The sequence below is a fragment of the Aedes aegypti genome, chromosome 1, assembly GCF_002204515.2.
Source record: "Aedes aegypti strain LVP_AGWG chromosome 1, AaegL5.0 Primary Assembly, whole genome shotgun sequence".
NCBI classification, from domain to species: Eukaryota; Metazoa; Arthropoda; class Insecta; order Diptera; family Culicidae; genus Aedes; species Aedes aegypti.
In genome coordinates, this window is record NC_035107.1 from 160,646,855 (window position 1) to 160,665,086 (window position 18,232).

General features: G+C 37.0%; 2 protein-coding genes across 2 annotated transcripts in view; one reads left to right on the plus strand and one right to left on the minus strand.

Moving 5' to 3' along the window:
• Positions 1-375: 375 nt before the first annotated feature.
• LOC110674292 lies at positions 376-3,083 on the minus strand. Its single transcript, XM_021838573.1, has 3 exons — positions 3,074-3,083; positions 1,215-2,251; positions 376-1,158 (listed from the first exon to the last, which is right to left on the minus strand). Exons 1-3 carry the CDS (start codon positions 3,081-3,083, stop codon positions 376-378), a joined length of 1,830 nt encoding a protein of 609 aa, XP_021694265.1.
• A 578-nt stretch (positions 3,084-3,661) lies between these two features.
• The window catches only part of LOC5580229, a 41,333-nt gene continuing 26,762 nt past the window's right edge, over positions 3,662-18,232 (plus strand). Inside the window, exon 1 of the transcript XR_002502034.1 lies at positions 3,662-4,284. The gene's annotated coding sequence lies outside the window, so the exon portion shown is untranslated. The remainder of the gene's footprint in view (positions 4,285-18,232) is intronic.

The following is an 18,232-nucleotide window of genomic DNA, read 5'->3' on the forward strand; positions in this document are numbered from 1 at the left end:
TGCCATTTTGAGTAACAATCGCAATTTTCTTGCTTATACCATTTGCAGAACTCGTGTGAGCAATGAATCTTCAGTAGTGTCATCCATAATGATAAAAATCATTAATTCAAAAACTTGACAAACTTACGCATGAACGAAACGCAATTTTCGTAAAAACCTCAATTTACATTGGCTTATGAATGTAAGAAAGAGAGGCACCATTCATGCTTTAAGAATATTTCATCAAATGATTATTCGAACTTTTTTACGAGAAGGATCATACCGACAATGTAACCCCGCTGTACCTCGGACTACGGTATATGAATTTCACAACTTAGTTTTGATCCACAATAATGAACTTCATTTCTGAATTCTGGCATTTTAGGAATTCCAATCTTAGGATTCCACCCGGAATCCTTGGGTTTCCACCCGGAATCCTTGGGATTCCACTTGGAATCCTGGGGATTCCACCCGGAATCTGGGGATTCCACCGGAATCCTGGGATTCACCGGACCTGGATTCCACTCGGAATCCTGGGGATTCCACTCGGAATCCTGGGGAATTCCACTCCGAATCTGGGATCCCGGAATCCTGGGGATTCCACTCGGAATCCTGGGGATTCCACTCGGAATCCTGGGGATTCCACTCGGAATCCTGGGGATTCCACTCGGAAATCCTGGGGATTCCACTCGGAATCCTGGGGATTCCACTCGGAATCCTGGGGATTCCACTCGGAATCCTGGGGATTCCACTCGGAATCCTGGGATTCCACTCGGATCCTGGGGATTCCACTCGGAATCCTGGGGATTCCACTCGGAATCCTGGGGATTCCACTCGGAATCCTGGGGATTCCACTCGGAATCCTGGGGGATTCCACTCGGAATCCTGGGGATTCCACTCGGAATCCTGGGGATTCCACTCGGAATCCTGGGGATTCCACTCGGAATCCTGGGGATTCCACTCGGAATCCTGGGGATTCCACTCGGAATCCTGGGGATTCCACTCGGAATCCTGGGGATTCCACTCGGAATCCTGGGGATTCCACTCGGAATCCTGGGGATTCCACTCGGAATCCTGGGGATTCCACTCGGAATCCTGGGGATTCCACTCGGAATCCTGGGATTCCAGTCCGGAATCCTGCGGATTCCAGTCGGAATCCTGCGGATTCCACTCGGAATCCTGCGGATTCCAGTCGGAATCCTGCGCGATTCCACTCGGAATCCTGCGGATTCCACTCGGAATCCTGCGGATTCCACTCGGAATCCTGCGGATTCCACTCGGAATCCTGCGGATTCCACTCGGAATCCTGCGGATTCCACTCGGAATCCTGCGGATTCCACTCGGAATCCTGCGGATTCCACTCGGAATCCTGCGGATTCCACTCGGAATCCTGCGGATTCCACTCGGAATCCTGCGGATTCCACTCGGAATCCTGCGGATTCCACTCGGAATCCTGCGGATTCCACTCGGAATCCTGCAGATTCCACTCGGAATCCTGCGGATTCCACTCGGAATCCTGCGGATTCCACTCGGAATCCTGCGGATTCCACTCGGAATCCTGGGGATTCCACTCGGAATCCTGGGGATTCCACTCGGAATCCTGGGGATTCCACTCGGAATCCTGGGATTCCACTCGGAATCCTGGGATTCCACTCGGAATCCTGGGGATTCCACTCGGAATCCTGGGGATTCCACTCGGAATCCTGGGGATTCCACTCGGAATCCTGGGGATTCCACTCGGAATCCTGGGGATTCCACTCGGAATCCTGGGGATTCCACTCGGAATCCTGGGGATTCCACTCGGAATCCTGGGGATTCCACTCGGAATCCTGGGGATTCCACTCGGAATCCTGGGGATTCCACTCGGAATCCTGGGGATTCCACTCGGAATCCTGGGGATTCCACTCGGAATCCTGGGGATTCCACTCGGAATCCTGGGGATTCCACTCGGAATCCTGGGGATTCCACTCGGAATCCTGGGGATTCCACTCGGAATCCTGGGGATTCCACTCGGAATCCTGGGGATTCCACTCGGAATCCTGGGGATTCCACTCGGAATCCTGGGGATTCCACTCGGAATCCTGGGGATTCCACTCGGAATCCTGGGGATTCCACTCGGGATCCCGGGGATTCCACTCGGGATCCCGGGGATTCCACTCGGGATCCCGGGGATTCCTGGGGATTCCACTCGGAATCCTGCGGATTCCACTCGGAATCCTGGGGATTCCACTCGGAATCCTGGGGATTCCACTCGGAATCCTGGGGATTCCGACTGAAATAAAACTAAACTATTGAGAAGTATACGTCTACGTTGCATTCTTTCATTTCTAATAAAAATGTGGTATTCCAGAGGAAAAATCTAGTATTCGGAAATTACAGATCTTCGGTGAACATTTACAGAATACTCGGTAGTTTTGACAGCTGAGGTCCAAAGCGCAGTTTACCGAAAGTTCAGTAATATATTTACCGAATTGATTACCGATCATTCAGCTGTTTAGATTTTGGTAATGAGATTACCGAGTTCGGTGATTTGATCTGAGTGTGTTTGCTCAAGAGTTTTAGCAAAGAACTTACTGTGAAGTTATAGGAATTTGTTTAGGATGAATTCTTTTGCAAATATTTTTGACGAATTTCTCTCATTTCTTTTCAGAGATGCCGTAATCCGGGGGCAAATTGATCACTATTTTCCAACTTTTTGTTGTGTTATTTTTCGGAATTCAAATACACCATTGATCTTTATCAGTTTATGTTATCAACTTTTCATGAAATAATATTTAACATGTCATAAAAATTGTTTTAATATCAAAAATTAAAAATGACACTCTGAAGCGAAATTGATCTATATGGTGATCAATTTCGCTTCAGAGTGTCATTTTTAATTAGCAGATTTAAGAATTAAAAAATTTCCCTATCTACAAAATTTGGGGAATCCTGAATCTGGAAATGATGTCAAAATTCTTACAATGTGTTTGATCATTTTATTGCAAAATAAACTTTGAAAATCTGTCTAATACGCCTAAATGTAGGCAATTTCCCTTGAAAAAAGCACATTATTTGACAATAAAAAGTTTTATGAGTAAACAACTATACTTACTATGCTGCATGGTATCAAAATGGGTTCAGTAATTCATACTTGAGCTTACACAGCATTTTAAACACTCAAAGTTGACATGTAGACATAACACCAGTGGATTGTTTATCACCGACATTTCCAACTGTATTGCTTCCACCTTCAAAAAATGAAAATATGTCTATGCAAAACTGACCCTAATAAAAATAAAATAGTTCTAAATCATCACTAGACATCTTTAAACTTGAAACCATGGAATGTCTGTGGTGCCAACGAAACCTTCAGCACCCTTGGGAGGAAATGTATTTTGGTACCGACCTGATCAAATTCACCCCAGTGTCCAATTTGCCCCCGCATTACGGTACATACCGATTTTTTACAAACTGAGCAATTTCACCAGGGACCACTTACCCAAGCAACCAAAAGTTCAAATAAAAGGGTATGCAGATCCTTAAGTAATTGCGAGTAGACCTTGCATTAACAACTAGTATGTATAAAAGGATAAGCCAACTTTGTGCTAACCGTGCGGCAACAACTCACTAATGCATCCGATATCTCTCTGCTCTGCTCTGTCCCGGCGGAGGCATTCTCATAATCTCCCCTAAAGTATTTGCTTACTCTCAGTTGTATTTCACATTCGCAGTCGTTCGCACGTGCTTCCCCTAGCTCTCCGACAATGTGACCGGTGAATGGTTCGATATAGTGCCTACATATAAGAATTCTCAACTCACCGTCCTAATGTTACGTCGTAAGGAAAAAAAGAAACGAAACTTCGCGTAGATCTGCAACGGGCGAATCGCTTTTTCGTGGTGACGTAGTTGTGCTACAGTTTCGTGATTTGATGTCTATAAATAAATCTCACCAGCAATGCATCGTTTTTTGCCATCATTTGATTACAAACATACCATGTTGCGGGTAGAAGAAAGGAAAACTCGCTCTACCTAGTGGATAAACCGTCGGAAATGTGGATCGATATTATACTGACTACGTTTTGGATCGACTTGCTAATGGATACGTGATAATTTCCTTGCTCAACCAAGCGTTCTGAATTGCAGTGAATAATTGTATAAGTCACATTGTTACAAGACTCAAGTGCTAATCAGTATCATATTAAGCGATAAGAGCGCACCATCAAAGGTACACATAGGAGGTGTATTATTTTATACAGCCCAGACAGTGACGAAGAATCGGGAAAACATTCGTTCAACGCCTAGTGGCAATCAGAAGTCATCAGTGTAAGAAAAATGTTTATTTTCTCATCTTTCACCATGTGTTTACACGTGATCTGTTTTCCGTGAATCTTGAAGTGCATAAATATACTACTGTGGATCAGAGTTCATAACAGTGACTATGTGCGCATCGTACCTTCGTGCTGTGCGTACACGAATTCTCTCTGCTCTTGGAAGTTTTCTTAAAAACTACCTAAAGCAATAAATCAGTACTTTTCAGTGCTACATAAACAGTACTTTTCAGTGCTAAAATTAAAAACGGTACTTTTCAGTGCTACTAAAACAGTACTTTTCAGTACTATTTTTTTCTACTATTGATCCCTTTACGATCCTTGTTTGGACCCGTGCCTTCGATTTTTCGTTGGACCCGTTGGCGAAAGCTAGCGGTGGTAATCCTTCTTGGACACCGTCTTGGGAAAAAACCTCTCGAAGGTCACGTCTTTCTCGTTTATTAACTAAACATGGTATCAACAACTAACAAAAGGAAGGGTGAATCTCTGAATTCACTACTTCCTTCCAAAAAAGTGGGTTTTAAAACTGTCACTACACGTGGCAAGAATGGAAGAAAGGACGCTTCCCCGGAATGCGAACTTTCTTCCAAGGGTGCAATGAATAATTGTATCGAAATGAGCAATCAGTTCGATGCTCTAGACAAATTTTCCGAACACCAAATCGAAGCAGCCTCTAGCCCAGGCTCTTTGATTCAAGTGAGGAAGCAAAGAGTGCCGCCTATCGTGGTCAGTTGTTCCGAATTTGCGGGATTTAGGCAGGAGATCTTGAACTCCATTAGGGGAATCAAGGTTTCCTTCCAAATCGCAAAGAAAGGAGACTGTCGCGCTTTGCCGGAAACTCTTAAAGATCGTGAACTTCTTCTCAGACATCTTGAAGAGAAGAAGCACAAATTTTTTACTTATGACGACAAAACTGAACTTTTGTTCAAAGTTGTCTTGAAAGGTCTCTCAAGTGACTATAAGTCACCTGAAGAGATCAAAAATGGAATAAATGATTTACTTGGGTTTTCCCCAGTCCAAGTAATCATTATGAAAAAGAGAACCCAATCTGGCATTGTTCGGAAAGGGCTTTCTCAAGAATATTATTTAGTTCACTTTAACAAAAAAGAACTAAATAATATTAAAGCTTTAGAAAAAGCAAGACTTATGTTCGATGTCCGTGTGACATGGGAACATTTCCAGAAACCTGGAGGAAATTACCAGAACCCCACTCAGTGCCGTCGGTGCCAAAAGTGGGGTCATGGTACAAAAAATTGTCGCATGGATGCTAAATGCATGATTTGCGGAGGTTCTTCTCACGCCAAAGACGTCTGTCCAGTGAAGGAAGATACCACCAAATTCATATGCTGTAATTGCGGGGCTAACCATAAGTCCAATTTTTGGAATTGTCCTTCACGCAAAAGGGTCATTGAGGCTCGTGCCAGGCAGATGAAAGATAATATCCGTTACGATAACGGTCGTTTCCGGAATTTGCCTGGTAGAGTATCGAACAATGCTCATTTTTCAGTTAACGATCGCTTGATCATGAATCATACCCATCAGGAAGATCATAATCATGCTCATTCACAAACAAATTTTAATCTGTCGGGTAGCCGTTCGAATCTTTCAATTTCGAATATATCTACCCACGGTAAATCCTTTGCCGATATCGTAGCAGGAAATTTGAACTCCTCCCCTGTTCGATCCATGGGTACCCATTCTACTTGTTTCAAATCAAATGGAAAAAACCCTACCGCCACAGGTAATTCCTACTTTGCTTCTTCGTCTACCGAAAATTCCAATGGGAAATCACAAGACATGTCTGCCTCTGATTTTAATTTTCTAACTGAACAATTGAATCTAATGATTGATGCAATGTTCAAAGCCACCACTATGACTGAAGCAGTCCAAGTAGGTGTAATATTTACTAATCAAATTGTTATTGGATTACGTTTTTCTAATGGATCCAAATAATAATTTAAATATTTTAAATTGGAATGCTCGTTCTCTGAATGGTAAAGAGGACGAGCTGTTTAATTTTCTTACGGTTAATAACGTGCATATAGCAGTTATTACCGAAACGTATTTAAAACCTGGATCTAAACTCAAAAGAGATCCTAACTTTTTTGTTTATCGTAATGATCGACTTGATGGGGCTTGTGGGGGAGTTGCAATCATCATTCATAGGCGTATAAAACATCAACTGTTTTCATCATTTGAAACTAAAGTTTTTGAAACTTTAGGTGTTTCTGTTGAAACACAGTTTGGTAAATATACTTTCATAGCTGCCTATTTGCCTTTTCAATGCTCTGGACAGCAAGTTAATTTGCTCCAAACTGACTTGCGAAAATTGACTCGCAATAAGTCAAATTTTTTTGTCATTGGTGACTTTCATGCCAAACATCGGTCATGGAATAATTCTCAAAGTAATTCCAACGGCAGAATTTTATTTGATGAGTGCTCTTCAGGATATTTCTCAATTCAATACCCTGATAGCCCTACATGTTTTTCCTCTTCTAGAAATCCATCTACGATTGACTTGGTCTTAACCGACTCTAGTCATCTTTGTAGCCAATTAGTTACTCATGCTGATTTTGATTCTGATCATGTCCCTGTTACATTTCAAATATCCCATGAAGCGATTCTCAATCCTATCAGCTCCACTTTTAATTATTTACGAGCCGACTGGAATATATATGAAACGTATGTAGACTCTAATCTTGATGTTAACATTTCTTTAGAAACTAAACTTGATATTGACAATGCTCTTGAAACTTTAACAAATTCCATTGTTGAAGCCAGAAGCATTGCAATTCCAAAATGTGAAGTAAAATTTGAATCCGTGATTATAGACGATGATCTTAAACTCTTGATCCGTCTTAAAAACGTGAGGAGAAGGCAATTTCAACGCACTCGCGATCCTGCTATGAAAATTATATGGCAAGATTTGCAGAAAGAAATCAAGAAACGTTTTGCTCAATTAAGAAACAAAAATTTTGAAAATAAAATTTCTCAATTGAACCCTGGCTCTAAGCCCTTTTGGAAATTATCTAAAATCTTGAAAAAATCTCAGAAGCCAATACCGGCATTGAAAGAGGAAAACAAATTATTACTAACTAATTGCGAAAAAGCTCAAAAACTTGCTATGCAGTTTGAAAGTGCGCACAATTTTAATTTAGGACTTACTAGTCCAATTGAAAATCAAGTTACTCAGGAGTTCGAAAATATTCTTAATCAAGAGAACGTTTTCGAAAATGCCTGGGAGACTGATTTGGAAGAAGTGAGAACTATTATTAAAAAATTCAAAAATATGAAAGCTCCTGGCGATGATGGAATTTTCTACATCCTCATCAAGAAACTTCCAGAAAGTAGCTTATCATTTCTAGTTGATATATTTAACAAATGTTTTCAATTAGCATATTTTCCTGACAAATGGAAAAATGCTAAGGTTGTTCCAATTTTAAAACCAGACAAAAATCCTGCAGAAGCTTCTAGCTATCGTCCAATCAGTTTGCTTTCCTCCATCAGTAAACTTTTTGAAAAGGTTATTTTGAACAGAATGATGGCCCACATCAACGAAAATTCAATTTTTGCCAATGAACAGTTCGGATTCCGCCATGGACATTCGACCACTCATCAACCTTTACGTGTAACAAATTTGATCCGTTCCAACAAATCTGAAGGCTATTCTACTGGTCTTGCTCTTCTAGACATAGAAAAAGCATTCGACAGTGTTTGGCATGAAGGTTTGATTGTAAAATTGAAAAACTTTAATTTTCCAACATACATTGTTAGAATAATTCAAAGTTATCTGTCAAATCGTACACTTCAGGTTAATTATCAGAACTCCAAATCTGAAAGACTTCCTGTAAGAGCTGGTGTTCCTCAAGGCAGCATTTTGGGACCAATATTATACAATATTTTCACATCTGACTTACCTGAGTTACCTCAGGGATGTCAAAAATCCTTGTTTGCGGATGACACAGGCCTCTCCGCCAAAGGACGAAGCCTGCGTGTCATCTGTAGTCGATTGCAAAAAAGTTTGGATATTTTTTCTTCATACTTGCAAAAATGGAAGATTTCTCCTAATGCTTCCAAAACTCAACTAATAATATTCCCACATAAACCAAAAGCTCTTTATTTGAAACCTTCAAGTAGACATGTTGTCACGATGAGAGGGATTCCAATAAATTGGTCAGATGAAGTTAAGTATCTAGGGCTCATGCTTGATAAGAATTTAACTTTCAAAAATCACATTGAGGGCATTCAAGCCAAATGTAATAAATATGTAAAATGTCTTTATCCCCTTATTAATAGAAAATCAAAACTTTGTCTTAAGAACAAGCTTTTGATATTCAAACAAATTTTCAGGCCAGCCATGTTGTATGCTGTACCAATATGGACTAGCTGTTGTAATACCAGGAAGAAAGCTCTGCAGAGAATTCAAAATAAAATTTTGAAAATGATTCTGAGGCTTCCTCCCTGGTATAGTACCAATGAGTTACATAGAATATCCAATGTTGAAACATTGGAACAAATGTCAAATAAAATAATAAATAATTTCAGGCAAAAATCGTTACAATCTTCTATTGCCACGATTAATGCGTTATATGTTTAGGTTAAGTTAGGTTAAGTATATTTAAAGCGTTTTTTTTTTCTCTTATAAGCAGGTGAAATCAACTCACCTGTAAAAAATCTGAACTGCTACGGCAAATGAAATGTAATATGTTGTTAACAATATGTTAATAAAATCTTAAATTTGTTTTACCAAATTAGGATGATAGTGTTGTCTAATAACACAGAACACCTAGATATAAGAAATGAATGTAATGTTTGGAATGATACTAATAAAGAAAAAAAAAAATAACAGTGACTATATTTACTTCCAATTTTGAGAAGGAATCACCACAAGAAAATATGATCAAACATCGGAGTGCTAATTTTTGTATACAGTGGCGGACAAAACCTTACGACCACCTCACAAAAAATATAATCGTTAAATCGCTATATATTTTATTTATATGTAATTTCATAATACTATTCAATTAAATTAAAAATGTATTTGGTGAACATAACAATTGCATAAAGATTTCATAGAAACATATGAACATTCTTCTTCTTGGCATTACATCCTCACTGGGACAGACCCTGCTTCTCAGCTTAGTGTTTAATGAGCACTTCTACAGTTATTAACTGAGAGCTTTCTTTTCCAAAGCTCCCATTTTCGCATTCGTTTATCTTGAGACAGGTAATCGAGGAAATTTTTATTACAAAAAGACCCTGGACCGACCGGGAATCGAACCCAGGCACCTTCTGCATGGCTTTGCTTAGTAGCCGCGGATTCTAATACTCGGCCCCCAACATATGAACATAAATAATTTGAAAAATACGCGACAAACACATAACAGAACACTACTGAAAGAAGTGCTCCAACAACCATATGGCTTGCAACATCATCCATTGTTTTTCGTACAATATTATAGTAATACACTGCAGTTTTCAGGTAACAGTTTGGTAAATGCGTGGAATATGTTCAATAGAAGTGAACTAGGTATGCATTCTCTGCCATAGGCATGTCACCTCAAACCTAAGGGCGGAGAGTCGAGGCGCCATAGCCTTAGGTAGATCCCTGAGAATTTGCAAAACTTTCCAATGCTTGTTTCAATCATATTTGTAAACCGATTACAGAAGCGCACCGTCATACAAAACTATGTAGATCCAAACTGTCCCAAATTGATTGACCAAAGTGATCTTGACTGGTATTTTGTGAACTTAGTTTTGGATTTCGGCTTGCAGTAACAATCAAAAGCGTTGATAATTTTAATTCATCGCCGTAATCCAAACCATAGGATCGAAACGTAGGCGACGAATTAAAACTATCAACGCTATTGATTGTGACTGCAAGCCTAAATCCAAAAATATATAAGGTAGTGTATGTAACTCCCATGAAAAATAAACGTATTTAAAAATCCACATTTTTCAGTATATTTTGAATGAAAGATCTAAAAAGAAACTGAAAGCAGAGAAATAAGTTAACTCTTCTAACTCTGTTTGAACTATAATTTCAACAGCATTATAAAATATGATGCAGTTATAAATGATAGGCTGTTTGATACGACTGGTTGAATTGTTTATAAAACCCTCTTTCATGGCATGTCAAACGTAGTGAAAGCGGGAGTTATGTAACTTGATGATTTATGATCATTTGGATGATGATTTGGACTACCGTTGACGGTAACATTTTTAAAAATAGTAGTTTTGTTTAATATATCAATAAACTTGTATGTTGAAACCAGACAAAATTTACGACTTTAAATTTCTCTTGTGCAAAGTATCACGCATGTACTTTAATCTCTACTGTTATATTAGTAGAAGATTGAAAGTCTTTTCAATACACTTCACACGTATTTTCCGGAATCTATTTGATTTTTCCACAAAAAATTCATTTATTTTTTTCGGTACGGTGTTTAAAACATTAAAAATGGGGGTGAGATTGGGTCAAGAAAGAACGATGGTGAATGAAATAACAAGTCTACTTTTTTGTCGCTTTACCGTGCCATGTGTACTCTTTCCTCATTAAGATGTGTTCATTCTTCCTAAATACAGCATCGCTGAAACATAAAACAAGTCTAGTTGAGAATTCCGTGCACTGATCAACTATGCAATGCATTTTGACAACTTTTGAAATACCGGGATTAAGACGTCAACATCTGTCTAATATGTATTGATCGTGGAATGTCGTACCGAAATTCAATTATTTACGAAGGATTAAAATAATCACTGTTTCTGTTAACCTTTAGGGAAACTGAATAGGCTTTTTGATAATGGGGATGAGACTTTGAAGACAATTTGAGAAAAAAAAAACAAGAAAATTTATGTAAACTTGACGATAAATGATGAGTTTACATATTTTTTCTCAAAGCTCATCATTTTTTTTTGCTATAATCGTTCTTTTAAGTGGGTTTATCATACTTGTGAAACATATTAGATGTCTTTTCTTCTTGTTTGCATCGTATTTCAGCAATATTTTTCAGCTGTGAATAGTTTTAATAGTTTTGAAATAATATTTTCAAAAACAAGTTATTTTAATTACGGTGACCCAATGTCACCCCCTTTATGGGGTGAGATTGGGTCATTTTTCATTCACTTGTTGTGCCGCAGTGAATAAATGTTTTTTTTAATTGTTTGGACAGTTGTTAATGTACCATCAAAGTACATACACACCAAATTTGAAGTTTATTGAAGTTAAATTGCGAAAGTTATTCAATAAATTAATCGTATATATCGTTTTCGACCCATTCTCAACCCCAACGACGGTACTACCAAAAATCGGGAAATAAATCCGACCGATCTACAATTAAAAATATGCGACCGACCAATACAAAATTATTTACATAAAAACACATGAGCTATCTGCTTACATTTGTTTCATCGGACGTAGTAAAAAAGAACAAAAATAGAAATTAAGACAAATTTACAATATTTGTTGCAATTTTGCATCATTATTAATTTTTAATATGTTTGTGACTTTCAGAAAAAAAACTTTTGTAGTTAGTCGCTCAAGCTTTTATTTCCAATTTGCACACAGGCAAAAGAAAATAAGCTGTACACAATCGATATCTCGTTGCCGATTTAAGGTAACTAGAAGCAAGTTTTATCTATTTTTCATACATGTTTTATGGCGTCTTCTAATTACAGAGAGCTGACATAGACCAATCCAGTTGCCTGCGTAGCAGGGTTGCCACATTAAAATCTATATTTTTTCCTTGGAATATCTGTATTTCTGTATCCTGGAGAAAAATATCTGTATTTTAAATCTGTATACCTAAAAATTGATATAATCATGAGATTTAACAAAAAATTTAATAAAATACTATTCATATGCAATTTAAATGCAGAATTGTCATAACAGGTCACTACTCAGCTTGAATTTTAAGGTTTTCAAAAATATTTATTTTCATATTTGCTCAAAAATCTGTATAAATCTGTATAATTTTGGCAAAATTCTGTATACAGAATCTGTATATCTGTATTTTTGCAAAATATCTGTAATCTGTATATACAGATTCTTGGTCATAAAATATTCGCAAAAATCTGTAAAATACAGATAAATCTGTATATGTGGCAACCCTGCTGCGTAGTAGTGCAATGTTGACAAAATTTTCTTTGTTTGCTGTGAGAACTGTCACAACATTGCTTTTGTTTGCTGTGAGAATCCAAATATAAACAGAATTGCTGCAAAACAACCACTTCCTTGTTGGCTTGCCGTTGACCGAAAGCTCAATGACGTCAAACAAACATCGATACGCTTTCATTCTGAGGAAATCGACTTGTGTATGATTGATTGTGCGTTGGTGTTCGTGGAAGTTTGCTTGGGGACCTCTATAAATGAAGAACTACACGAAAACAATACCGTAAAATCGGGTGTAATTGATCAGAAGGGTGAAATTGATCATCGAATCATACGGTTTTATATATTCTTATTCATTTATTTAGGAAGGTTTTATATATTCGTAATGGAGCACAAATGTCAATGTAAGCTGCAGTAAATGAACGTTGCTTGTCGTAACTATTGTAGAATTGTGTGTTGTGAAGTTTTTTTGCGTTAAAGTATGTTCATTACTATGAAAATAACGTAAAATTTCAAAATCGTGCACGGTGCAGTATTGACAAACAGCTATGGACTTCTATTTATAAGCAAGGATTTGAACATGGTATAAACCTGAAAGTTTGTGAGGATGCTTGAGATATATCCCCAAACCAGATTTTATCACCAAAACTTGTACCAATTAGCTCATATGGTTGAAATAATTGAATTTCTGTTAGATATCATTGAATTCCTTAGGAAATTGCATACATTTAAGCGTTTTCCGCGTAATTCTTGAAATTTAACTATTCGTTATTTATATAAATATTGCATTGTTAAGAATTTTACAAGCATATTCGGATTCAGGGAGCTCAAATTTATCACATAGAGTTGTTTTGGAAACTAACAATAATGGCATTGACAAGTGATCAATTTCACCCCGAAATGAGATCCTCTGATTTTTTTATTTTAGAGGTATTTGTTAACACTAAAATGACATTTGTTAGAAAATTTCGGTACATAAGTCGATGAGGCTCACCTTCGTACTTGTTTTCCTGCATTTAGTTGTTTGGCATTGTTGACATTATAGAAAACAGACTAGAAAAACCGTGAAAAATGATCGATTTCACCCGAAATTACGGTACCGTAATCCGGGGTATCATTGATCAGCGGGGTAACATTGATCGGAATGACTCATCTCGTAAAAAGTTCGTATCATCATTTATTGATGAAATATTTCCAAATCATGAATGGTGCTTCTTTTTCTTATATTCATGGGCTAATGAAAGTGAACATTTTTGCAAAAATTGCGTTTACCTTACGCGTAAATTTGTTAACTTTTCGAAACAATGATTTCAATGGGTAAGGAGTACACTACCGAAGATTCATGTCTCACATATGTTCTGCAGACGATATGAGCAAGGAAAATGCGGTTCTTACTAAAAATGGCATCGCCGAAAACGATTCCGTTGTCAAACCTTTCATAAGTATTCTAAATTAGGCAACATTAACGAATTACTGTTGAGAACATAGAAATCCCTTAGGGCATTGCCTACCTTTAGGCGTATTCCGTGGTTCGAGGTATTTTTAATTTTGAAATAACTCAAAAAGTAAATGACTTGTAAGCGTTTGGCCTTCATATTCGGCTTCGGGGGGCATGATTTAAGTAAGTAACGTCATTTTCAATATTACCGAACGTTGTTTACATAGGTGATCAATGTTACCCCATATCAGCTAATTCAAAAAATCGCTTAAAACATTTTTTTAAACATCCTTAATTCTTTCAAAAAGCAAAATACAATATATAGTCACGAGCTATAGGTGGCAGTACTTGTTTTAAAAATATAAAATTTGCAACATTTGCATTTGCAAACGGAATATTCAAGAAATATTCAAAAAAAAATGATCAATGTTACCCCGGATTGCGGTACCCTGAAATGAAAAAGTCAGTTCGTTTGAAACAAATCTGAACAAAATTGGTATTATGGTATAAATATGAGCTGTATATAATTCTTATACACAAACATTTTCCAGCAACTCACATGATTCCCAAAATCTCGATGAATGTTCTTAAAACTTGTAATAATTCTTAATAATTCAAAAGGTTTGGTTTTCTAATTAACAATAAGGCTACAAATGATCAAACGAATTCTGAAAGGGGCTTCGGTGAATTTCAACATCGAGAACATAAAGGATAAAAAAGAGTTTGGCAGTATGAGACATATTAAAACTACATATTGCAGTTGCCTGTCAAACAATGATAATCCCGTAATTTTGAAAATGGATATATATTTTGCAGTTTACCTGTTTTTTTTTTCTGTTTAAAACATTTTATGGGAGCAAAACCTATGTCTGAGGATGGCCAGGATACCTCTGGCCTCCCCTTATTCACGCCATATCCGTGTTTCATTAAAGTTATTCTTAGTTTATCTTTACGAAATGACTTTTTTGATTATTTGAAACCAAATTTGAACAATAGAACCTGATTTGCTGTTGAAATTGTAGTTTACGAGTTGTGTAAACTACATTTTTTGCAATTGGGTCCTAAAATTTTTAATGATATCTTGTTTTTATTTAATAACAAGAAAGAGCATGTTACTGCAACTACTTTAGCAATTTTTCCCACTCAAATAACGGCTATATCATGTTTAAACTTTAATTTAAAAATTGGGTCCATAAATGAACCTTGACACTTTTGATCATGTTTGACGTTCACTTAGTCGACAAAAACACCACAGGGGTTTTAGTTTTAACACTGGGGTTGTTCCTATCTGACATTTCGGAAGGGACACGGAAAACGAAATATACCCAAAATTTGAATTTAAGCAAAATGGTGTGACAAAATCTAAAGAAACATGAAACAATGTTTTTTGGACTTAAACCAACGGAAAACTTTAAAAAGTTGAGTAAACATGTATTTTTGGCCTATACTTAAGCGTTTGGCACTAAAATTGGGACAGGGCTTTAGGACCCTATTTGGTGGAAGACCACTTGACGGTATCATAAATCATATCGGGATGCATTAACCATTATTTTGAAGCTACCGAAAATGGTTGTTATCAATCACACAACTCAAATCAACTGCGTAATGAAAAAGCGTTGCGTTTTAATCATTATACAACCGATTTCAGTTACGTAGTAACTATTATGACACTGCTTTATTCAATACAGGACAGATTGGTAAATGAATGCATTAATCGAAAAAATATTTGGTATGCGTGATAGTCATTAGCATTACGTGCAACCGGCACCAAATATTTTTTCGAAAATAGTTCCCAATTCTGAGAAATAAAACGTAAGATGCATTTCGCCATACAAATAATTTTCGCGTTACCTTTTAGCAATTTCTCTTGCATAGACACTAGCGCAAGTGCATTATAATGTGGTGAGTAGCGAATCAGGGCATGCATGTAATCCATTACGAGGAATGCTGTGAAAATCGAGTTCTGCAACGAGTTGCGTTCAATACTTTTTGCTATTTCGTAGAAGACCGCTTGAGGGTATCAGAAATCGCATCGCGATGCATTCACTATTATTTTTCAATTTCTGAAAATTGTAATGTCTAATGATTCATTACGCAACTCAAAATTTTTACTTTCCTTATATCGATATCCTCAATCTCCCTATCTCGTTTTTAATTTTCGATTTCTTCTCCGTATGCCCATTATCGAAGGTTACTAGACTAGATTTTAGGGATTCAAAACAATTTACGAAAACGAAATTACATCTGTTTGTTTTTAATTTGTTTTGGTGACGGAGTGATTTTCATTCTAGTATTCAATCAAAAGTTTGTTCTATGTCTCGATCCCTCGCTATCTCGATGGCCCCTTCGATATCGACATATGGAGCGTCGACTGTTTTTCGTAATATCAGCTCTTGGAAAATAAATGAAATTAGTGCTACTACGCAGAAGCCTGGAAATAGAGTTTGCAACAATGTGCAGAGTTAAAAATGGGTTTAATGTTGTGAATCGTGGTAAAATATAGTGTGATATATTTTATTTTTGTTGTAAAAATGTGATTTTAGGTCCTTTGTATAAATTTTATGCAAAAATAATTTATACTTTGTCGAAAACATTTTTCAAATAATCACACGACAGAACAATGTCATTTCGTGAAAGAGAAATTGAATATTCTTGATGAAAACCAGATAAAACACATACAGTGAAACCTCCATGAGTCGATCTTCCATGTCTCGATATCAACAAAACTACATAGTTACCATGATAGTACCCACAAACAGCTTTCCATAGCTTTTCTGCTTCGTGACTCGATATTTCCATGGTCCCTTCAAATATCGACTCTTGAAGTTTTGACTGTAATTCATTTCTTTTTAAATATATTCTACGCCATTAGAAAATTGTTTTCTGGAATTGTACGAAAATCATGGATGATATTACAATCCATCTAGTTTTTAGAACACTTTTTCAGAAGTGGTCTTAAGTTTTTGTCGTTCATTTCTCCAACTCTTTATGCTTATTCGTTTAGTTATTGTTTAGTTATGATCTGCAAGTGCATCATTCGTTAAAGTGAATGGTTAATGATTATTATTAATTAACTTTATTAACATGGGATTTCGCCCTTGGCGAGTTCGTCTTCCAGTGGATAGTGAAATGAAATTATGAACATAAAATCACATAGACAATATGCTTAAAATATACCAATCCAGCGATCATAAAAATTTTAGTGAGGTTGTCTTAAGGTTTTGTCCGTCACTGTATATTTATTGGACGAACCCAATCCTGCGGTTGAATGGAATACACAAAATGCTACGCCAGTCGCCCTTCAATATGGAAATAAGTGTACTGTAGCATTAATACTGCCAACAGTTGGTGCAGGTGTGACAAAAGCTATCATGCGTGACTAAGAAAACGGAAACAATGGCACTCGGTCATTTTTGCGAAACAAACTTCGAAACGTTGCTGGATCAATATGTACGTATACTTCGGTTAGGTTTTTATGGTTTGTAGGAGTGTTCGACAGTCGTGCGATTTTCGCCTTAGATAAAGGCAATATACGTTGCCAGAATTATGTATCGAATTCAAAATTCATAACACGCCTGATGAGAAAACAAGTTTGAATACAGTTTTAAATTTCAATAGAATTGTTAAAGTATCCAAGTAGAGAGGCATGGCCACTAGACTGATGCAAATTTTGAAGTTTTTGCTCCCCTATGCTTAAACGGTGTCAATTATGATGAAAATAATTCTCCCAAAATTTGAAGTGATTTGGATGAAATTTGGTTGTGCACACGCCATTTGAAGTTTATATGGAAATTACTATGAAAAAGCCTAACTTTTTGTGTTCAGTCCTCTAACTGCTCGTAATAATAATCTATGGAAAAGTGAACAAACTCTACTCATGTGAAATCTTCTCAGCTACAACTTTGCCGAATACCACATTTTGATGGGACATAAAGATAATTTGATATTATTGCTAACAAACTCTAAATCATTCAGTACTTTCAGAGCAACACTGCTTTTTGGCTGTAGAACATAGTAGCCTGGATTACTTTGATCTATTCTACAGGCCATGAGCACCACTGTTGCCTGCTGAGCAGTTGGATAAGCATGAAAACCCAGTTTATGATTATGAATAGCAATTCATCCTGTCGTCCAATCAAAATGTGGTCTTGGACAAAGTTGTAGCTGAGATTTCACATGAGTAGAGTTTGTTCACTTTTCCAGAAAATATTATGGCACAGAGATAGAGGGCTGAACCTAAAAGGTTGGCGTTTTTCATAGTAATCTTCATACAAACTTCAGATGGCGTGTGCACAGTCAAATTTTTTTCCGAATCATTTCATACTTTGGGAGGATGCTATTTAGTACAATATAAATCGTTTAAGCACAGGGGAGCCAAAATTTCAAAATTTGCAT

Excerpts from the sequence above, each read along its gene's own strand:
- LOC110674292 (XM_021838573.1), bottom strand. Across the intron at positions 1,159-1,214 it reads TGGAATCCGCAGGATTCCGA|GATTCCGAGTGGAATCCGCA; the intron begins GTGGAATCCGCA and ends TGGAATCCGCAG.